General features: G+C 35.3%; 2 protein-coding genes across 3 annotated transcripts in view; both read right to left on the reverse strand.

Annotated features, from left to right (window-relative positions):
• Positions 1-20196, reverse strand: part of slc27a4 (solute carrier family 27 member 4) — a 29750-nt gene extending 9554 nt beyond the window's left edge. The window contains exons 1-13 of one of the 2 annotated variants that reach the window (XM_058789015.1): positions 20165-20196; positions 18741-18835; positions 12498-12659; positions 9112-9506; positions 7924-8082; positions 7171-7240; positions 6949-7040; positions 6567-6676; positions 5629-5838; positions 5203-5329; positions 3834-3971; positions 3579-3743; positions 670-816 (exon numbers count right to left, since the gene is read on the reverse strand). In XM_058789015.1, the coding sequence (XP_058644998.1) occupies positions 670-816; positions 3579-3743; positions 3834-3971; positions 5203-5329; positions 5629-5838; positions 6567-6676; positions 6949-7040; positions 7171-7240; positions 7924-8082; positions 9112-9506; positions 12498-12658 (1774 nt within the window). In that variant the 5' untranslated portion in view covers position 12659; positions 18741-18835; positions 20165-20196. Of the gene's footprint in view, positions 1-669; positions 817-3578; positions 3744-3833; positions 3972-5202; positions 5330-5628; positions 5839-6566; positions 6677-6948; positions 7041-7170; positions 7241-7923; positions 8083-9111; positions 9507-12497; positions 12660-15708; positions 16025-18740; positions 18836-20164 lie in introns of those variants that run through there. The other variant, XM_058789014.1, reaches the window with a different exon arrangement.
• On the reverse strand, positions 16587-20930 carry swi5 (SWI5 homologous recombination repair protein). The gene is made up of 5 exons (XM_058789022.1): positions 20653-20930; positions 20517-20571; positions 20165-20274; positions 18741-18835; positions 16587-18339 (listed from the first exon to the last, which is right to left on the reverse strand). The coding sequence occupies exons 1-5, from the start codon at positions 20751-20753 to the stop codon at positions 18275-18277; spliced, it is 426 nt and encodes a 141-aa protein (XP_058645005.1). The 5' UTR covers positions 20754-20930; the 3' UTR covers positions 16587-18274.
• Positions 20931-24212: the final 3282 nt, after the last annotated feature.

Raw genomic sequence — 24212 nt, forward strand, 5'->3', positions numbered from 1 at the left:
ATGTACAAGGGCTCCCTATAGTTTAAAGTATAAGCAGAGGTAGATTTTTATCACTAAGAAAATTAAAATGATAACTGAATGTATTTAAAGAAAGCAACTTCAGTTTATTTAAAAAAAAAAAAAAAAAAAAAAAAAGTTTAGTTTTTCCCCCTGCTGTACTGAAATCACACCGAACCGTGACATTAAATCCGATGTACGTACCGAACTGTCATTTTTGTGTACCGTTACACCCCTAATTTTGAAGTTTAATAGCCACATTGCGCCATACTGTATCATGAATCCGTTTTTTTAAGACCTAAAATATTTAAAAATTTTGCTATACTATTTATAAAAAATTATGGATTTTTATGATCTTAAAATTTGGACAAACTAAATTTGAGATGTTAAAACTTTAAGCACCTACGTGAACCCTCATTATATTTAGTGGTGTCTTGAAAATGGCTGAGAAACAGCTCTTTAAATCCTTTTATAGGAACAATGCTTTAGATATGGCAGTAATGATGTGTTGCATCATTTAAGGTGGAAAGGAAAATGGCAATAAGTTACTGCCGAATAAATATCTTGATTAAGCCTAGAAGAAATCTGAACATTGACTTTGCTCTGTTCTAAAATAGGATGGGATTGTTACTGTGACTTGTGACTTTCTGAGTTAAGCGTGCAATATCTCACCTGTTTTGTTCACTTCTGGTAAGAAGCGCAGAAAGACAGGCCGGGCATAGGGCGGCAGGGCCTTCTCCAGGTCCCGGCTAAACTTCACCAGGTCTGTGGTGTGCTCCGGGTCTGCTATGGCTGCCATCCCTGTCTTGCCTTCAGCACCTGAGGAAAAACGCCCATAAGCGTCACACAACGGCAACCTCAGGTCCTGTAATGAAGCTAGACGGCATAATCCAAGCCTATAAGCATAAAGAGACACTGAGTCACCGTGAATTAAAATAAACTGACTAAGGGGATCATTGCCTCGCCAGGTCATATGTCACTTCTCCAAGGACAGAGATCTATGAACTACTGCGGACAGGAAGAGAAACAGTGATGTTTTACATTACCGCACTGCTACTCCAAAGAAAAGGTTTTTATTATTATAAAAGGAGTTGTGTTTTGCTGTGCCACTTCTAGCTACACATTGCATTCTCAGTATTGCCACAAGAGGCGCTATAGCAGCCATTTGAGTAAACTCCTCTGCAGTTTGTTTTCTCTTTGATGCCATCTACTGTTGTCTGTTTATGCTAACATCAAGGTTACAGAAAACCCTAATGATTTCAAAATCTCACGTAAGCAGTTTTCTTGTGCTGTCGGTTTATTGATTTGTATGTACACCCTTAAAACATTTTGATGGTTATCAGCGAATGATGTACACACATACACATCTATGTGTCACAGACCCACAACTCCAGATCTGCTGATCACATTGTTCTGAAGGTGAGAGTGTATTTTTCAGCTGGCAGTCTCTAATGTACCGAGCTATATTCAGCACTCGGCTGCTATTCCTTTATAGATCTAGTGTAAGCAAAACCGGAGCCAGGCCAAGAGAAGACTTTGCTTGGCTGTGCATTCCCAGAATCCTTCAGGAGCTGCTGCAGTCAGCTTCGTTTAAATTAATTATTCACCTCTCCACACACTGGCTGGGCACCCGATGATTCATGATACTACTTCATGACAGTCAGAACACTTGAAGGAACAGTTTACCACCAAAAAAACAAAAAACAAACAAACTCTGCGCACTCTTTACTGTCACAATTTCAACTTCAATCTTAGACCGTATTGTGTGCAATTTTGTTTAGCAATTAGCCATGTAATAAGCGAGATAATCGCCAAAATTCAGCACAAAACCACTGCTGAGGTTTATTTTCCTTCCAAATATAGTCCCCGATGAGATTTTCTTATAAGGGATGAAATGTGATTGGTGGGAAAATAAATATAGAGAAGGACGGTCACACTTTATTTTAAGTGAGTTAATTCTCGCTATTAACAAGCCAAAAACAAATGCTAATTTGCTGCTTATTAATAGTTCGTAGGGTAGTTGTTAAGTTTAGGTATTGGGTAGGATTAGGGATGTAGAATATGGTCATGCAGAATATGTGCTTTTTAAGTATTAATAAACAGCCAATATGTTAATAATAGACATGCAAATAAGCAACTAGTTAATAATGAGAATTGTTACCTATAGGGATGGGCGATATAGCCTCAAAATTATATCACGATATTTCAAGAATATTTGCGATAATGATGTTTATGACGATACACAAAAAAAACATACGGAGCAACATTTTATTAGTGATTGCAGCTGGCAGGCAGCAGCATTTATTAGTGCAATCACGATGAAGGGCATTTTCCATCCATTTCCAATGAGCTACTGTCATTGATGACAGACTACCTAATTCGAAGTGTAACTCTATTGTCATAAGGTGGCAGAAGCAGCATTATAGTGCAATAGTAGTGACGTGTTGGGCAAGTTACTTTAAAAAAGTAATTAGTTACTAGTTACTTCTCACAAATAGTAACTGAGTTAGTAACTAAGTTACATCATTATAAAAGTAACTAATTACCAGGGAAAGTAACTATTGCGTTGTTCAATGTGTATTGCATGTTCAAATATGTCAAATAACTTGGATGCCTCCAATATTAAATGTTAAGTGAATGAAATGGACACTATATGGAATAAATTATTATTTTTAAACATTATACACTAATACAAAACAACAATTTAAAAATACTTATTTAACACTGAACATTTTTTTAAACATTCTAGCAGACATTATACCAACAAAGCACAATTTAACTTAAAATTAATATTAAAGTTAGCAAAATTATATTTTGTGGTCATTTTTGAGACCCCCTTCTTGAATCAGGCTTGCAAATAAATGCAGCCTTGCTGAGCAAAAGGGAATTCTTTTAAAACATTAGAAAATATTACAGATACCAATTTGAACACTATGTGTGAACGTTATAATAAATGAATTAATAGAGCTGTTGTAATTATTAGCATTATTATTGTCTTACTTTTTAATTTTATTTAACAGAACAACAGTAACATTACAACACTAACATTTATGAATGTTGATGGAGCTTTTATTTTGACGGAAACCCGCAGGAAGTCCTCAGTGCTTCTTTTTGTTGACAGCAGCAGATTTATAAATGATTCTCATTACAAATTTGGGAAGATGTTTCGCATTGCCTTGTAAAAATTCATAAAAGTGTTACTGAGCAGCTGACGAGTAACCCAGTTTCAGCGCAGATTTCCCTCACGGTTTGGACTTGAACCCTGGCTAACGAGACAGAGCTGCAAGCTCCTGCAACGCTGTTTGAATGCAATTCATGCGTGTATTAGAAAACATAACGTTCCACATAACGTGTTTTTTTTCTCGACCGAATAATTTCAGCTGCCGAACAATCGGTGCATCCCTAGTAAATACGTCATTGCGTCGCTATATCATTGATATCGCGATATGACACTTTTTTATTATGTAAAAATGTATAGCGGTATTATCGTGGACGGTATGATATGGCACACCCCTAGTTCCCTATACCAAAGTGTTACCAGAAAAACAGAAAAACAGAAAAGATGAGAAATATGTGATTACCTGGCACCTCCACTCCATACACCACCACATCTTTCATGTCCAGCAGGCGGCTCAGCGTTCCCTCCACCTCAGTGGTGGAGACGTTCTCTCCTTTCCAGCGGAACGTGTCTCCTGTGCGGTCTTTGAAATACATGTAGCCGTAGTCGTCCATCACCAGCACGTCCCCTGAGAGAAGAGAAGCCAACAACTGCTATTATCTAGCTGAGCATATGGAAGTAAGTGTGCGGTTGTGTACAACATCTTAAAATACGATACCTGAGAGATAGGCACTATCTCCTTTTTTGAAGACATCGTGAGCGACCTTTTTATTAGTGGCCGATTGATTGACGTAGCCGTCAAATCGTCTGAGAGGGTCGTTTTGAATGATTCGACCAACCAACTGACCAGGTTCTCCTGAGAAACAAAATAAGGAAATTGATTTTAAATTAGATTCTTACACTTTCTGTAGTGTAAATTATATATGTAAATTATATGTACTGTATGGAAAAATTGTTTTATTTGAGAAAATAGGATTCCCAGTGACAGTCTTACAAACCAGATTACTAAGTGAACTGTTGGTAGCAATGGTTTTTGTTTGTTTGTTTGTTTGTGAAAGATATAATTGGATTAAGAAGTTGCTACCTAAAGTATAAATCCTTTTACTTTACAGGTTTATTTGTTATCAAGTTCAAAGTATTAATTTCCAAACTATTTCAAGTATTATAATTTATTTTAAAATAATATCATATATTGGCTTATTATCTGCATGCCTGCTCTCTAACAAATCAGCATTTGCCAAAGAAAAATCTCTATTGGTCGACCACCAATTATCTATTTTCTTGCCTGTAAAAATTCTTTAAATTTATTTATATAGCGCTTTTCACAACACACATTGTTTCAAAGTAGCTTTACAGACAATCTTGACGTTGATGTTTATAATATCTTAATACCTTCATGCCTTATAGTCGCATTTAGCATGTTAGTGCTGAGCGATGCTGTAATTAACATTAATTTAAGCAGTTGAGATTTGAAATTTGTCGATGATATAATTAATCATTTTTCAATTATATAATCAGGCAGTTGAGTTTTGCTATACAAGAGTATACTGTATGTATACGGTTAAGGCTGAATAGACTTACTTTAGTTGTATAATTCATTATTATTTATTTATTTGTTCATTAATATGAGTTGGGCGATACGGCCAAAACTTTATCACACAATTATGAGTAATTTTATTTCATGGTAAGACAAGTAAACAGTCAGTGATTAAATAAGAATAAGTAACTAATTAAAAGCAATAGGACAAAAAAACTACTGTGGAAAAAATAAGAAATGCATACATTGCATAAAGTAATCAAATGTATAAAACATATGTAAATGAACTATATATTTCTTCTAATTAAAGTGGCTTAATTAAATCACTTGTTTTTAAACCACAATGCTTAAAAACATGTGTTTTCGTGACCACGTAGCACAACAACGTCACATGAGCCTGTAACCGTGATAGAGTAGATAGTCCAAAATCTCTACTGGTGACAAATTTCTTCCGGTTAATCATGTCTACCGGTATATTGCCCACTCCTTATATGAATTATTCATCAATTCAAGCCTTTGTACTTGGCATGAGTGTGAGGGAGTACTGTACCTGGACCACATGGGATACAGACTCCATCAGGTCCTCTGATGAGCTCCATGGTCTCCTCGTCCACCTTGACTAAGCGAATGGGGTAAAAGAAGGGCAGGATCCGGCTATTGAATCCACAGGCACCCATCTGCAGTCAAAACAACATGTTACAACCACCTTGCACTCTTCAAAACTAAATACTTCTGGGCAAATTAAACCAGTCACAGCATTTCTATCAGCACTTTAAATAGCCCATAACCACCTGTGCTTGATTACTGAACATCTTGTAGATGGCCTCATTAAATTTATGGTAATACACAAAGCAAATTGCTGCGTATGTATCCCTTTCCATATGCATTATCCACTATTGTAGAGGCTTAAAACTGTGTTTCTCATAAAGGCTGTTTACAGAGACTCCATCTAAAGTGCGCTTTTGTCAGGGCAGACCTTGTTATCGAAGTTGCCCAGGCTACAGTTGCACTCGGTGGCGCCGTAGAACTCTGCGATCTGTGGGACGTTGAAGCGGGTGGTGAATTCCTCCCAGATGGACTGACGAAGCCCGTTACCGAGGGCCATGCGGACCTTGTGTTGGTGCTCCATGGCCTTCTTCGGCTGATTCAGCAGATAGCGGCAGATCTCGCCAATGTACTGCACGATCTGAGACAAAATCAAATATCAGTTTTCAAAACGCTCTTTAAGCTCCATTTCCATGCAGAACATTAATATTAATCACATAATTTGCAATCACACAATTAAATTAAAGCAGAGGCCTAAAAGTCCTGGGGATATTGACTGAATGCACAATGTATTGAATATGGTTTTGTTTGCCATAATTATGCAAAATTGCTATGATTTTAATCATCTGCTCTATTTAGCCTTGAAAGACCATGTCAGTAGGTGGATTGTCAGTTAATTGTTTGCATCCTCACTCACTAAAATGTTTATTGATGTTCCAGAGGAAAACATGCTTCAATTAGTTTTATTAAAATGTATATAGTAAATACTGTTGTTTACTATTATAAATACATATAATATAATTACATATATGTTGTTATACAACCAACATATTATATATAGATATAGATATAGATATATATATAATTTCTAGTGCTGTCAGATTCATTTGGGGAAGTCGTGGCTTAATGGTTAGGGAGTCTCAGGTCCGGCAGGGATTGTAGGTGGGGGGAGTGAATGTACAGCGCTCTCTCCACCCTCAATACCACAACTGAGGTTCCCCGAACCCACAACTGCTCCCCGGGCGCCACAGCATAAATGGCTGCCCACTGCTCCAGGTGTGTGTTCACGGAGTGTGTGTTGACTGTTCACAGTTTCAGCACAAACTGAAGAAATAGGCAAAATGAATTCTTGTATATTCCATTACTCACTGTGCAGTTGTATTTGATACAGTCATCCCAGAACTTTGATGCGCTGAACTTCTTCCTGATCACTACAGTCATTCCATGGATCAGACACTGTCCAACTCCCACTATGTTACCTGCCAGAGAGAACAGCACTGACCTCAGAACACACCTACCGCTTACTTACAGATTAAACACTCACACACGCCAACATATGCTTAAATAATAAAACATAAAACAAACTAAGCTGTTTTTCTTGAAAGGGCACTGGACAAGTCAAATGACCTTATATAGACATCCATCAAAACAAACCACAAAACTGTCACACAGGAAGTAGCCTGAACCAAACTCTGTGACAGGAAATGCACATATGAAGAAGGTGTAGAGGAGACTGTGTTCAGTGATTTACCGGCTGAGTGGTAAAGTGGTAAACAGTCATAAAGCACATCCTCAGACTTCATTCTGAAACCATAGTACACCAAGGCAGCCATGCGGTAATACCTGAGGGAGGAACGCAGGAAAGACAGGGTGAAAAACCGGGAGCTTGATTCATTGAGAGAGAAAAATGAAGGAGAAAGCAGGGAAGGAGAGACACTGAGAAATGGAAAAGTTAACACTGTCACACACTTACCGACTGTGGACAACAATAGCAGCTTTTGGCATTCCAGTGGTTCCTGACGTGTAAATGTAAAAGAGGCGATCTAGAGGCAAAAAAGAAGAAAATCCAATTGTTAATGTGATTTTCAACATCCTTTAAAGGTCTTTTTAAAAGTTGAATTCAAAAAAACAAAAGTATTATTTTAGTGTCATTGAGTTACTATTATAGTTTTTATTAATATTTTATTGTTGCCTTACTGCCTCTCTCTGTTTATGATAAATAAAATAAAATAATTTTTAGATTATTTTTATTTTTAGAACTTTACATTTTAAGTTTAATTAAAGTTTTAGTAACTTTGTTGTGTTTTTTAGTTTTAAAAATATTTCTATAGAATTTAAAAAAAAATACTTTTGCAAATCAAGTTAAACTAAATGAAAATGAGAAATACTGCCTTGGCAACTAGTTTTTTTTTTTTTTTTTTTTTATTTCAGTTAAATTTGATTTCATTTCAAGTAACAAAAATGCTTTTTTATGGTTTTGGTTTTAGTTGACTATAATAACCCTTCCAGGGAATATTCAGGACTGAATTCAATGCCAAATTTTCAAAATTCCTTTAAAAAGGTTTGAATGTCTTTTTAAAAATGTCATAATAATAATAATAATAATAATAATAATAATAATAGACATTCAGCATAATGAAAAAAAAATGAAAGCTTTAAATATCGTTCATAGTGATATATATATTTTGGCTTTAAATGTTTATAACTCGGTGTCTGACTGTCTTGCCTGTGAAGCTGCGATCTGGTTGCATGGGCTGGTGTGTAGAGGTCGCCTCCAGCAGCGGCTCGAGATGCTCAGTCCCTTCAGGAACCCGTTTGGGGTCCCATTCTCCAGAGCAGAGGAGCTTAACAGTCTTTCCCATGGAGCTGTGCACCTCACACATCGCTGAGACAGTGAAAGAGCGGGAGAAATAGATGAAGTAACAAATAATGTGACAAAATGAGTCTAGAAGTCTCCTCGGAGAAAGCACAGGACAAACAAATGGCTGGAAATGTGAAATCAATAAGAAACGAAGCTGACTCAACATGGCATGCTTTATAATCAGTTTCCAATTACTTAAGAGATGACTAGCAAACTCGATTTCATTAAGATTTCGCTGTCATTCGTGACCTTTGGTATGAATCCTCTTTGGTGCAGTGAGGTTATATCACTATGAGTTATACACAGTCACCTCTGGCCATAATAAATCTGAACTCTGCTCTAGTCATTCATTCATTTCTCTAGAGTACACGCTCTCGTCTTTGTACAAGTGCCACTTCCTTATTTGCTTTCTGTAAGTGTGTCATTGCAACACTTCTGAACTGCTGCCTGCCTTAACCGATACTATATTGAGCCAACAGATCAAAAAATAAATCCTTGTCTAAAATCAACATGAAATTAAAACTCACACTATTTACCCTCCTATTACACATTCTCAAGTAGCAAGTAGACCAACCCTTATGGAAATTAACCAGTTTTATTACAGTAAAAGTGTAGTAACCATGTTTTTTTTTGGCGTATCGATTACCATTGGTATAACCACAGTTTTACTACAAATATACCATGGTTAAACTATGGATAGTGTAACTATATACATAGTTTAACTATAGTAACCATGGATTTTTGGTTTTATTTGTAGTAAAACCATGGTTAATTTTCATAAGGGAAGTTTGATTTTAGTGAATTTGTTTGTTTATGCAGTTCATTTCATTGCCTGCCATTGACAAATATTGCATCTGAGAGTTAACAACATTTAAAAATATATTTCCCCTCTAAAAATAGTTCGGTAAGGTTTGTTAGTAGTTCGTAGCATAGATAAATACTTCTTCAAAAGCATGGTTTGACTGTGGTTGAACTACATTTGAAGTGTAGCTCGGGAAGCCACAGTTTCATAGTAGCTTCCTCATCACTGAAAACTGTCGAATCTCTTCTCACCATCTGTCAGCTCACTGCCGAACACCACGGCTTTGGCGCTGGAGATGTTGACACAGTGCACCAGAGCCTCCAGTCTCAGGTTGAAGTTGATGAGAGCTGCCTCCACTCCGATCTTCGCCATGCCCAGCCAGAGCCCCACGTACTGAGAGCGGTTCTCCATGAACAGAGCGATCACGTCGCCCTCCTTGAAGCCCCTCTGAAGCAGAAGGTTAGCCACGCGGTTGGAGTAGTCGTCAAGCTCCTTGAAGCTCCATTTCTCCCCCGTTCCTTCAAAAATCAGAGCCGTCTTGTCACCGTATTTCTTGACAGACTTGGCAAAAAGTTTGGGAACGGTGTTGCGCTCACGGAGGTGCTTTTTGACATTCAGCTTTACCCTCAGCAACACACTGGCTGCACTGCAAAAGAACACATTTTGATAAGACATTATGATTACGATGGCTTATTCTGGGCAAATTCTTTAAAACATCTGAGTTTCATTTAAAATAATTAGTCTACTGGTCAAATGTTTGGAATAATTCTGATGTTTTTACAATGTTTTTGAAAGACGTCAAGGATGCTATATTGGGAATATTGTGAAATATTATTACTAAATAACAATTTCCATTTGAATATATTGTAAAGTGTAATTTATTTCTGTGATGCAAAGCTGAATTTTCAGCATCATTACTCCAGTCCTTAGTGTCACGTGATCCTTCAGAAATCATTCTAATATGCTGATTTGCTCAGACATTATTAATTATTAATGGTTCTTATTACAATTAATGTTGAAAACTAAAGCTTAATATTTTTGTGGAAACTTTTTCATGATTCTTTGATGAATAGAAAGTTTTTTAAAAAACAGCATTTATTTAAAACAGAAATCAATGTAACATTATGAATGTATCTACTTTTTTTTTTTTTTTTTTAAACAACTTATTTGACTTAACCTTGCTGAATAAAAATCTTACATTCTTACAATCTTAAATCAACGTTTAAAGGTTGGGGCAAATATGATGGTTTCCAAAATTTATGCAGTAGAATATTTATAATGATAAGCATTGATGATAATAATAAAAAATGTTTCTTGAGCAGCAAATCAGCATATTAGAATGATTTCTGAAGGATCATGTGACACTGAAGACTGGAGTAATGATGCTGAAAATTCAGCTTTGATCACTGGAATAAATTATATTATATATTCAAAGAGAAAACTGTTTTTTAGTGTAATAATATTTCACATTATTACTGTTTTTACTGTATTTTGATCAAATAAATGCAGTCTAGTTAGCATAGGAGACTCCTTTTTTTAAGTAAAGAAATCTTGATTATTCCAGACTTTTGACCGGTGGTGTACTTTACACCATTGTGTAGGTTTAATACATATAATCATGTGTTTAATGGTAATGGTGGTGATTCTAGCCTCATCAACTTCTTGCTTCAGTGACAAATAACAAATCTGTAAGTGGCAGGAAGTAGTTTGCATGGTGTTTGAGCAAACTCAAACACTGTCACTCGGCTAAAAGCACTGATCCCTGACCCTTAAGAGTCCTTACGTCCATTAACAGCTACCCTAAAAGCCTCCGTCCTCCAATCCAGGCTCTTACGGCGTAATCTGTGTGGCTGATATGATAAACCCACACCTCCATCTCCACCAGTGACAAAACTGATAGTTAGATGAAGTTTTGCCTTTTTGCTATGCAACAGCAAACAGAGAAGTTTCCTTTTGATTAAAAAAAAAAAATTCCTCAAAGTCTTAAGACACTTAGCAATCATGCTTCAGATTACTCAATTCACATTTCAAAACACACTCTCTTTGAGGAAAAAACAAGCTGAACCTGCCAGGGACAGCCCAGAAACCCATTTCAACCACTTGTTCCCCTTAACAAACACTCAGCTCGTAATACAGGAATATGCGGTTGTGTTCGCTGAGGAACTGTTCAGCCTGATTGAAATGGCCCAGGTTCATGTATTACACAATCATTATTCACAAAATCTATAGACATTAATCAGATTTTATTCATAAACTTCTTTATCAGTGTATAAGGACTGTCAATTAATACATTACGAAGCAATATTAAATATTGCATATAATTAAAAAAATAATAAATAATGCATTCATTTAATTAACTTAATTAGTTGTTACATCAGGTATTACATTATTTTTTGTGTGTGTGTGTTTTGATGTATAGTAGACAAAAATATGAAGTATCTACGTGCACATTTCTTTAAAAAATTTTAATAAATGAGTTTAGTGACTAGATAGTGAAGGAAAACCAAGCGTCCAGCTTGTATTGAATTTATGGAATTTAAAAACAGGAATTTAAGATATTTAAGACCCATTCCCCTAAAAAATCTAAAACTAAATTTGGATCGAATTTGGAAAAATATTACAGTTCAATAAATATAATTAGCTCCGACATGATACATATGGGACACTGTTTAAAAATCATCCCAGGAATTTGGTAGAGAACCTTTCTAGAATGTGCACAGCTGGAATGTAAACAAAGGGTGGAAAGCTAAAATAGAGGATATTTTTTATTTATTTTAATTTGATATTTTTGGTCCCTGCAGAACTACGGTGTTCCTTATTTTAATATAGTGTTTCTCTATTTTTTAATAGTTTTGATGACTTCAAAAATGTAGAGAAGCACATGAAGTATATACTGTAGATATATATATATAGATATATATGTATGTATATGTATACAGCAATGGCAAAAAATATTGGCACCCTTGGTAAATATGATCAAAGAAGGCTGTGAAAATTAATCTGCATTGTTAATCCTTTTGATATTTTATTTTTAAAAATAAAATCACAAAAATCGAAACCTTTCATTGGATAATAAGAATTTAAAATGGGGGAAATATCATTATGAAATAAGTGTTTTTCTCAAATACACATTGGCCACAATTAACGGCACCCTTTTATTCAATACTTTTTGAAACCTCCATTTGCCAGTTTAACAGCTCTAAATGTTCTCCTATAATGCCTGATGAGGTTAGAGACACCTGACAAGAGATCAGAGAGCATTCCTTCATCCAGAATCACTCCAGCAGTACAGCAGTATATTTCATTGTACACATGGGGTACTTTTTATCCCTGTGTTCACCAAACCCATCTTGAGTGTTTGCTGCTAAACAGCTCATTTTTTAGTTTCATCTGACCATAGAAGCCAGTGCCATCTGAAGTCCCAGTCATGTCTGATAACTGAATATGCTGGAGATTGTTTTTGGATGAAATCCTCCCAAACAACATGTGGTGATGTTGAAATATATTCTTTGGTTTTTCTCATTGTGATGGATGATTAAAGGAATTTGATCTTTGTTTTCCCTCCTGTTTATATTTCTGTGAAACAGGAAGCCATGGCTAAAAAGACTAAAAAGGATATTGTAGCATATAAACTTACTGCAAATCGCGGTATATGGTCTTTGAAAACACATGTAAGGACTTCCATCCTCCAGAACCCAGGAAGAAAATGAAAATGGACGGCAGAACCTGGAACCAGGACAGGCCGGCGAACAGCCTGAGCACGAAGAGAAGGGCCGTGGAGCACGCCAACCGCAACATCCTAACACACACAAACAACACAATCATTCACACACCATCACCTGACAACTTCAACATCCTCTCTCAACACCGGGCTATTGCATTTACATTTCATTTGACCTGTGTGACATAAAAAAAGATGTTGTTGTTCATTGATAAAAGTTATAATATAATAATTATAAACCTGATAATTACAAGGGCTGATATGCAAAACTCCAGATTCCGAGATTAACACAAGATAAGTCTCTTAATCATATCAAGACAAGATAGATGTTGAAGAACACAGATCTTTGACCTTGTGAACGTATGTTAAAGGTACAGCAGTCCAGAGTACTTTTATCATCTGGGAAAAAAGTCAGTCAGACGCTGTAACTTAGATTTCAAAATGTGTTTTTTTATTTTTTATTTTTTTATTTAAATATTTAGTTTAATGCTGCTTTTATTATTATTCTTTTTTCATTTTTATATATTATACGTATGAAGGTCATCGTTAGATATACAAATGGAGGATAACCCTGATTGACTGTGAAAGTGTTTTTGTATCTCTGATGTGCACTGTAGATGGATACAGATTATGAAATACTGACAAGAACTTAAAATGTTAATTAAAATGCTTCTTTACATTAAAAGCACTGAAGTGTTTCTAGGCCTTCTTTGGCACTAAAAACACCTGTAAAGTAACTAGGGTGGATTGAATGTCAGTGACGGAAGCCAACAGAGCTATTTGATCTGTACTATCCTTTCCAACAGCTCATCTGAATGCAGAGAAGTATCATATGATCCCTAAGTGCACTTATATAGGGGAGACCGGGGCTAGTTGTCACAAGGGTTTTATCACAGTAACTACAAGATTTTGAGTCAAAAGAACAATTAAACAAATGTGGGTTTTCCATATAAACATCTAGTTCAAATATTATCTTAATTTTTGTGAAAATTTTCTCAGAACAAAAATGCATAATATTGTAATATTTCTTGCTGTAGCAGTTAATATATAGCAGGTTGCAGATTACCATTCTGGTATGAATTTAAACTATATATGACCCTGGACCACAAAACCAGCTATAAGTAGCACGGGTATATTTGTAGCAATAGCCAAAAAACACATTGTATGAGTCAAAATTATCGATTTTTCTTTTATGCCAAAAATCATTAGGATAATGAAGATCATGTTCCATTAAGATACTTTGTAAATTTCCTACCGTAAATATATCAAAACTTAATTTTTGATTAGTAATATGCATTGCTAAGCACTTCATTTGGACAACTTTAAAGACAATTTTCTCAATATTTTGATTTTTTGGCAACCTCAGATTGCAGATTTTGTATCTCGGCCAAATATTGTCCGATCCTAACAAACCATATATCAATGTAAAGCTTATTTATTCAGATGATGTATAAATCTCAATTTAAAAAAATATGATCATTATGACTGGTTTTGTGGGCCAGGGTCACATAAAATGAATTGTGAATTATTATGCAGACAGCTTAATAATTATACAGTTTATTAAATTACCAACTTCTGTTTGTCAATTTTTAGCTTTATAATTGTTTTATTGTTTAAATTTAGCTGAAAAGCCATTAAATATACTTCCCATTGTGACAGCTTATGTCACATAGTAAGAACAAGTTAATTTAACACACTTTAGTAAATCAGTGTGTTAAACGAACTGTATATCTGTGAATTATGTGTGTATTATATATATATATATATATATATATATATATATATATATATATATATATATATATATATATATATATATATATTCTGCATCTTGTAGACAACACTTCAAGGTGTGTCTAGACAGACATTTCTATTAATCAACTCACTGGCGTAAATGTGACAACTAGCCCCGGTATGAAGCACCTATAGATTATTCGCCATTTCACACATTCTCAATCTTATGACTGCGACGACGATGTGTAACCATCATTTCTGTCACTGTCGTACGTTTCCAGCGCAGCAGGGAAATCCTACAATGTGCGTCCGTCTATCCTGATCCTGAGTGAGGGATGCTGGAGAGAATCAACCCGCCCCGCGGAGCAATGTCTGTTCAATCCTCCAAACATAATGATAGATGTGCTGTGGGTGCGGATGGATATTAAAGCAATGCAGAACAGCCAGCATCATCATCATCAGGCGAGGGTTACCGCAGAGCCCGGAAATCTGAGCGAGCACATTGGATACAGCACTGTAGTGACTCATTTCCGCGAATCGGCTCTTTTGAACAGTTCGTTTCAAAGAATGGATTCAAAACAATGATTCAGATTCTTTTATGCCATTCCGCCACCTCGCGGTGCTTAGAACACAAATATAACTTTCATTTACAGTAAACAATACTAAGATTTTCATCTCCAAGTTGAAAATATTTGTATATATTATAAATAACTCTCTATATAGAGCTGTGTTGATTAAGTGGCAAATATTTCAAATACTTTTATCTGTAGTATTTCTAATATTGAAATGTCCGCTGTTTTAGGCTCATTGTAAGTCATTATGTTCAAAAGGCGACTGTCAGTTCAAAGAGTCGGTCAGTTGTTGATTCCAGAACCGCTCGAACAGATTCGTCAAGGCATCTCTCAGTTCGTTTATTGACTCGGTTGAAAAGATCCGATTCAAAAGAACGAGTCGTTCACGAATCGGACATCCCCACAGCACTGCAGTACACTGAGGTTCACTCTACTGTTAAAATCACAAGATACTTTATAAGGAATTCACGCAATAAATTATATCATATGTTTACACGACCAAGCGTAAACTGTAACGTTATATCATCAGGCTCTGTTGCGTAGCGTTATTTTGCTGTCCGTGTTTTATATTGAAAAGCCCAGTGCGGGTATCTGGCATCCTATTCCCTTTATCTGGATTTTGATCAACTAAACTGTCCCATATGTACAGCATCCATTACTCAACACAAGCAAGACACAATGTATGCTGATGCTACTGTAAAAATCGGTAAATGCATCTTTAACTGGCAGCTGCGATCATGACGATTAATGATACAGGAGAGTCCGGAAATGGACAATGTTTAAAGTATTTGAAATGTAGGTGTCTGTGCTCCTGGAAATACCTCGATTTCGGTCTCCGTGGTCACAATAACTTGTGTTTTGCGGCAGAAGGGGAACCTGTCCCGTACGATCCCACCTTGATCGGCTTAAGCGAAACCTCCGCCGCGTTTACCTGCGCTGAGACACGCGCGCCGGTGTGTAACGGCCACACGCCTGCCTTTTACCTAATACCCGCAGCGTGTTTGGTAGACTTTGCGCCCCTTTATTTCATTTCTTCATTCTTATCCGTTATCGCTTCATTGTAACGACGGCTTGCAGCGCTGGTAATTCCAATGACCTTATAATTTTCTTACTTGAGCCCGCCTTCTCTCTATTCGCCGGCGCGGTGTGTTTGCATTGATTGACAGCTCTTTGAACCAATCGCGTTCTCGGAGCGCTGCCCTTTCGCTCAAGGAAAGGCGGGGCTTAAAGTCCTGTCAAGGAAATGTGGCCCAGCCAGCGAATCATCACGGCAGTTTCCACCCGGTAGTCGCAAAGCAGCTCTGCAGGACCATGAGGCATGATGGAGGGCTATTGTCAGATATCTGCCCATCCGCTGGCCATTGTAAAGGCAAAAACAGCTGTTTGTGTACATTAAAGTCATATAATGTATATGGCAATTCAAACGTGTTAATAGGCAGGGCTTTTACTTTAAATTAATGCACTGAAATGATATGGATGGAGTCAAGGATGATTTTTTTATTTAAAATGCACGAATCTGTCTTCCGGAAGCGTTAAAACACGGTTCATCTAACTTATCTACTTTCTCTTTGGAAAAAAAAATGTCTGGATTATTAAAGATGCAAAATAAATTTGACCATATTTTCTTTCTTAATATGAGTTTACTATGCATAAAAAAATCCATCCTAATAATCTTTCATCTAAATGTAAATTATCAGCCCTGCCGCTTAAACAATTTACCTTTTTGACTGACGTCACAAATGCCTCTTATTTTTCAATCCCTTATAAAATAGAAAACATTTTGTTGACATGCTTTGTCTAACAAATTACTTTTCAACAAATCTGTTCATGCTCTTTTATAGCTAATCACAATATTTTCTGGTTCATTCATAAATATATATATATATAAAATATGTTGGCATGTCCAAGAACTGTCAATTAAAACTGCATGTGGTAATAGAAGCAAACAGACATTTCTTGTTTTGATTTCGTATATCCACTTCACTTCGGATATGTAAAATGTTTGATAACATTTCACAACTGTCAGTTTAACAAGGCAAATTTGCTATCAGTGTAGCAGATGGTTTTATCTATGCTATCCAAAAATATTGAGACACAGTCCAATATTCGCTATCTTAACTGACATAAAGTGTATTTAGTTCAACTTTAACACAGTTGGATCATTTTTTGTAACACAAAACATTGAGCAATCACACAAACATGGCATTTAAACTTTGAAATAAATACATTTGTTTGTTTTATGTAGTTAGAGTAACAAACTGAAATTGGAAACCAACAGTAATGCATAGTTAAATCAGTTTGCCATAGGACTTGCTCAAAGGAATAGTTCACCCATAAATTTACATTTGTATGACTATTTACACTGTTCCAAACTTTTAAGACTGACTTTCATTAGTGGAACACAAAATAAGAAGTTTTGAAGTATGTCCATGCTGCTCTTTGCCATGCAATGCAAATGTGCTGTAATAGTCTAAATAAGAGTTGTGTGAATATTCTTCAGAGTTTCATCTCATCTCATTTTGGGTTCCACTAAGAAAGTCAATCGTACAGGTTTTGAAACAACATGGTGAGTACACGATAACAGAAATGGAATAGTTCACCCAAAAATTAATTTAATTCACCAGATTTGGATGACAAGTTTACGGGCATAGATAGATTTGCATACACAATCTCTCATGAAGAAAAACACCTTGCTCTTGGCACAAACACAATGTGAGGAAAAATGCGTGCAGTGCGGGAGCTGAGATAAACTCTTTGAGGCAATTCTTCTCACAATGTTGACAGAAGCCTTTCCATTTCTTTGAAGGTTTATATGTATCACGGACTGAGAGTTAAAGGAATAGTTCACCCAAAAATTTGGTTAAAATGTACTCACCCTCAAGCCATCCAAGATGTAGATGAGTTTGTTTCTTCATGGGAACAGATTTAGAAAAATGTATCAATACATCATTTGTTCACCAGTGGATCCTCTGCAGTGAATGGGTGCCGTCAGAATGAGAGTCCAAACAGCTGATAAAAACATCACAATAATCCACACCACTCCAGTCCATCAGATAATGTCTTGTGAAGAGAAAAGCTGTGTATTTGTATGAAACAAATGTATCAGTAAGATGTTTTCACTTTAATCATTGGTGAACAAGTGATGTAATGCTGCATTTCTCCAAATCTTTTCCAATGAAGAAACAAACTCATCTACATCTTGGATGTCCCGAGGGCAAGTACATTTTTACTATTCCTTTAAGCATTTTACTGAAACGTCTCAATTTCTCTCATCCACCTCAACAGCATGAAGAAAACAACCTGGTGTATTTGCTATAAATACAAAGACATAACACTAACAGAATTAAGATGCCTTCCAGTTACTTGATCTCCTCTCAAGAAGCTCAGTCAGTCGTCCAACTCAAGGCCAAAGTGACTGTACAAGTCTCGTGTGGTCACTCCACGCAGGCTGGCTGAGAGACACAGAGAGACAGTTGTCTTTGTCAATGATCAAATGGAGGACAATGACGTGGCACAGACCCCCTCTGGCCCTCAGACCAGCTGAAGTCACAGCAAGGCTAGAGCGGGCAAGAAACTCAGCATGCTGGGAGTCTGAAAGGGTTCTTTATATTACAGAATGCAGCGATAATACCAGAGGATGCCATTATCATAATCCTGACACTAGACAGAAATGCCAAGCGTATAGAGGCTGTAACCCACTTATATGAGTGGGATGGGAGATGTGTAGGCCACAAGTGTTTGTGGAGAGGAGATAAACAGTTAACACAGTATGAAATGTGAAATATGTTATCAGACCAACATAAATCTCGACTGCGTTCACTATTAAACATGTGATTGTTCTATCAGGTCTTACCTAATCTGCCCAGCAGAGTTTGTCCGATGTCTTTGATGTCATTGTATTCGTGCAGCAGGTCGATGTGTTGATCCAGCTCTTGTACAACAAATCCTCTACAAACACAAGAACAGAGGAACACGAGCTCAGTTTCATCTGACAATTAATCACAATGAAGCACTTCCTTTTCTTAGCTAGTGTAACAAAGTAATTAACAACAAAGTAGCAGATTATTTTAGATATTTTTATGTATTGTTTTAAAGGCACAGTTCACCCAAAATGAAATTCTGTTACACAAAATTACTGTATTACTTAAAATATGACTTTATTTCAAGTGTTCTTTAGTCACTTTAACCCATGAAGCCTCATATATGAAATAATTGTCACAAAATGTAGATTTCTGATATGCAACGGTAATGTTCCTGATAGTTTGTAATTAAATAAATGAGAACTTTATAACAGTATAACAGACTACTTACATAAAATGCATATAAATATCTGATTGCACTCTATATCTCACAATAATATCTTTGTAAGATGATATTTAAATGCTTTGTTTTATGATAAAAGCTCTGTAGTTTCAAAACATATAATGCAATGCAATGCAATGCCATGACGATTGAGAGATGAACAAATAAAAGTTCCTTAAAAGGCTGATCGATCATATTTGATACTCAGTTTAACACGATTTTTTTTTTTTTAATTAAAAAAAGATGTATGGATAATCAAGTAAACCTAAGTTGCTTCAGTCCAGTAAGTGTTCATGAAATATTACTAACAATATAGAAATTATTATTTATAAAAAGAATAATTTACATTATAACTGCTAGTAAAAATTCACATCAAAAAGACACATGAACTTGAAGCTAAAGGTGGACATTGCTAAAAAAATAAATAAATGAATTATCAATCAGATAACAGAAGGCATGTGGTGGACTGTGTATAATACCTTTTTTTAGCCAAATTTTAACCATGTTATTAATTTAGAGGCCTTAGAAGATTGTATCCCATATGATTCAGTAGGCATCAGGGGGGTTAATAGTGCTACTTTTGTTATTTCATCTCATTGAGTTCAGTTTCACTAAATGGAAAAGAGTGAAGGATGGTCTTCAGAACATATTCAGTGTGCCACAAAAAAGAAAAAAAAGAACGTCATGCAGGTTTGGAACGACATGCGGGTGAGTAAATAATGGAAAATTTTAATGCATGGGTAAATTTATTCCTTTTAAAATGTTGCATATGAGTTCTAAAACAACTCTAATGGAATCACTTGCCATCTCCCACATTTTTCACATTACATATTTTCTGCAATGCACTTTTTTTTTTTTTTTTTTTAGTTTTTTAAGAATCTCCTAAAACAATTCTGAACCTAATATTCCATACTATCGTCAGTATGAACATACAACAGCATATTGTATCTCTTTCCCCCCACATTCACTACCTACTCCTTTTCCAACAAGGCGATCTCTGAATCCAGCCGATCAAGTGTTTTCTTGAGCTCCTGGACTTCTTCCTCAGGGCACACTGGAGATCTCACCACACTAGGCTTCTGAACCTGTGACAGACCACAGACAGCTCACCACATATGCACATCAACCTCAATTCTCATATCTGAAGTCTGTTATCAGTTATGCTACACGGCAAGTACCATGCGTGTTTTGTAGTTATCAAATTCTCATGAATACTGCTTTGTAACAGGTCTATGCATCACGTCGCACTCTGGTAAGATCACATAGTATTAATACAGCAGTCCTCTGAATACATATGATTCAATTAAAAAACTTTAACGTTACGTACTGGAGATTTAAAACCCGAATTGACGCTCCTGGCGTTACATCTGGAATCTGGCGGTCTGTATGGAGTAAACAAAGGTTGCTATTCATGTTAAAATAGATTTGTATTGAACTTTTGCAGAGTTGCTATATTTGTTTACCTCCTCCGTAAAGACACGCCCCTTTGCTGTGGCGTAACTTTGACGTGCGCAGCATCAACAACAGAGTCGGTGTTCATTTGTAGCTCCGCTGTCGCGTTCATTTCTTCCGAAATTCACGTTAAGCGTTCAGACGCGGAGATGATACGATTTTAATGAGCGCACATCTGATTTATGCGAGTTCTGAGCGTTTAATGAGACGAACCAGAGCCTGCAAAAAGCCTGATGAAAAAATTCCCGCCTTGTTGCGTCATCATACGTCTTCGCTCTGATTGGTTCTCTGAGGTATTTTGATTGGTCCATTGAAAACACTTCCGGTGCACGCTATTAGATATATTTTTAAAAAAGTGTGGAAACAGATGTTATTTCTGTAAATAAGAGCCAGAAACTATTTTACACTAATTTTTCCAGTTGTATTTACGTTATACTAAATAATGTTGGTCTCTAATTTGATTCATTGTTATAGAGTGCCTTCACAAAAATATTCAAATAAATGACAATACGACTAAAATTCTTACGGTTTTTGCGAGCTTTCATATACGCGCAGTAATATACATTAAACTGTAAATGTTAAAATTTGAAAAATAACTAAATAGTTTTATTATATAGCAAATCAATAAACACATTATACATAGGATAAATGAGTAATGCAGTCATAAAGCTGTTTCATATTTTGTCGTTAGATGGCGGCATTTCACAATGTATGCAAAACCATAACATGCGTACGTTAGGTACATTAGGTGAAGATAAGTATTTAAAATTTACCAGTAGGAAGTTAGAGATTAGAGATTAAACCATAAAAACAACGTTCATAAAGAACATAGATCCAGTTAAACACTGCTTACTAGAACCAAAAATGTATAATCATGCAGTCTCACTGATGAGTAAAGTAATGGGAATTGATCGTGGGATGTTTAGAGATAGTTACTGTAAATGGTCAAAAATGTCTCATCAACGCACCAAACGTTTTTCAGACCTTCTTCTAAAGAAAACACCTCTATATAAGTATGCAGAGGTAAAAGCGTGGTCCACTGACTGAACAGTGTTTGAATACCGATACTGACATGACCTCCACGGCCCTCATCAGATTGACACCTACTCTTTCTAAATCACTGCACACAATTAAATGTCCTTTAATTTGATTAACAAACTGTATAATGTGGAAGGACAGCATCTTAGTATGGATGAAGGGAATGCAGAATGTAACCTTTAGACAAAGAACTACAAGAGATAGGTGTTGCTATGTGGTTGCTAGGTGTTTTGAGTGTCTTCAGAACACTTCTTGACCTGATGTAATGCTGTAACACACATCTGAAGTGTGTGTAGTGAGATATTACACGCTTCTGTGAGAAGACTTGAGTTTTAGAGGGAGGAACGAGGAGGTGGAAATCTACTTTGTGCTCCAGAGCTCCCCTGATGTTTAGATGTAGTTATCGTGGAAGCTGTTAAAATTGATCAGTGTTTCAGAGTTTCTGCTGCACAGCGAGAGGGGAGTGTGTGAAAAACTAGTACATCACACACTTTATCAGTGGCTAGTGCATGTCTGAAGGGATGCGTTTATGACATAGAGGGCCTAACGCTGTGAGATATTTAGATTGTCACTCATCACATAGATGATGGAAGAAGAAATTATTCAAGTCTTTCAGTTTATAATGATGATATGGAGACCTATCTGACAGTAAGGAGACAAAAGTGTTTAGTTCATGGTTAATTCTGTTATTTTGGCTTTCTCTGTGAATCCTTATCACTTCACACTACTGAGGTGAGTCTCACATAAACTAAAATGTTTGGGTTAATAAGAAATTACTTAATTACTGCCTAATTTCAATTTAAAACAAGGGTACAAATGAAAGCAATTCTATTAATTATATAAAAAATAAAGTATATATATATATATATATATTATTATATATTAGTGCTGTCACACGATTAATCGCGATTAATCACATCCAAAATAAAAGTTTTGTTTACATAATATATGTGTGTATGTTTTCCGTATATATTTTGAAAATATTTACATGTATATACATTTATATATTTATATTATTATATTTTATATTATATATAAATATATTTAATATATAAACATAACATATTTTTCTTAAATATATACATGCATGTGTTTGTATTTATATATACATAATAAATATACACAGTACACACACATTTATTCTGTAAACAAAAACTTTATTTTGGATGCGATTAATCGTTGACAGCACTAATTTATATATAATCAATCTTAATTATAATTTTATTAATACATTATTAATATATTAATACTATAAAATATATAATAGAATTTTATTAATTAATAATAAATATTATTTATAATTTATAATTTATAATAAATTATAAAAATATTTTATTCATATTTTTCCCTTTTGAATTTGGGTATAAATGTAGGACTTGTTTTTGTGAGATTTGCTCATTGAGATGCTTAAAATAATTATTTACAAAGTGTTTTCATAAATCTTTATTAATTTATTCAAAGAAAACAATTAAACAAAATATGGAGTGTTTTATATATATATATATATATATATATATATATATATATATATATAAATTCCCAACACTAATTTATGATGTAATTCGTATGATGTATGGTTTCTGATGTAACCCTATGCAACTAAGCAAAATACTTACCTTTACTGTGTGCTGCAGATTTGTCTTGCTCACGGCTGTTTGAGACAAACTGAGTCAGCGTTCACTGGACACATCTATGTAATATCTGTTCAAAATCCTGTGAGCTTATGGCCATTTCAGGAGCCGTCTGCCTATGGTTGAATGAGCAGTGTCAAAGGAAGAAGGCTTTAAATAAATAAATAAAAGGAAAAGGACAAATTAGTCCATTCAGCCGGCACTCCTGAGCCATGTTTATTTATTCTCTGTCTATACAAAGAGCTGGGGGAGAGTGAGTGGGTAGGATGAAAAATCCTCCTCTCTTCCTCCAGATTTAAACAACATGCCTGCGGTGGCTCTTTACTTCTCACACCAAACAAATAATACATTTTATTTGCATGATTGCATCTGTTTGCTTCTGCAGAAAACCTGCTGACAAGACCAGCTTAGACCAGCAGGAAAGGCGTTTTTTTTTAATACTAAAATGTTTTTGAAATACATTTGTTTCATGCTAAGTATACTTTAGGTTTAATATTAAGAAATGTGCATTGTACACAAGTAGTACTCCAAATAAAGTTGAATAATAATTTTTATATAAGTCTCGAGTGATATGTCAGTAAATATGTTCGTAGATTTGAACTACTCTTAGTATGAAATAAATGTATTTTAAATATATTACTTTTTTACTAGGGTAGTAATGGTTTATTATAAAGAAGACTGGCTGGTTAATCTAGTTAAAACCGATCATGCAAAATGAAATTTGATTATCATTTACTCGATCTCATGCTGTTGAGTAAAATAAATGATGACTGGACTTTTAGTTTTTTTATTTATTATTCTTTTAATAAGTATTTAAATGAAACGAATGTCCATCCATCAGCATAGTACTGTCTGTTTTGACTTGTTTCCATTACTGCCTTGTTTTTGCTGTATTCACTCTC

Source organism: Onychostoma macrolepis, chromosome 10 (assembly GCF_012432095.1).
Source record: "Onychostoma macrolepis isolate SWU-2019 chromosome 10, ASM1243209v1, whole genome shotgun sequence".
NCBI lineage: Eukaryota > Metazoa > Chordata > Actinopteri > Cypriniformes > Cyprinidae > Onychostoma > Onychostoma macrolepis.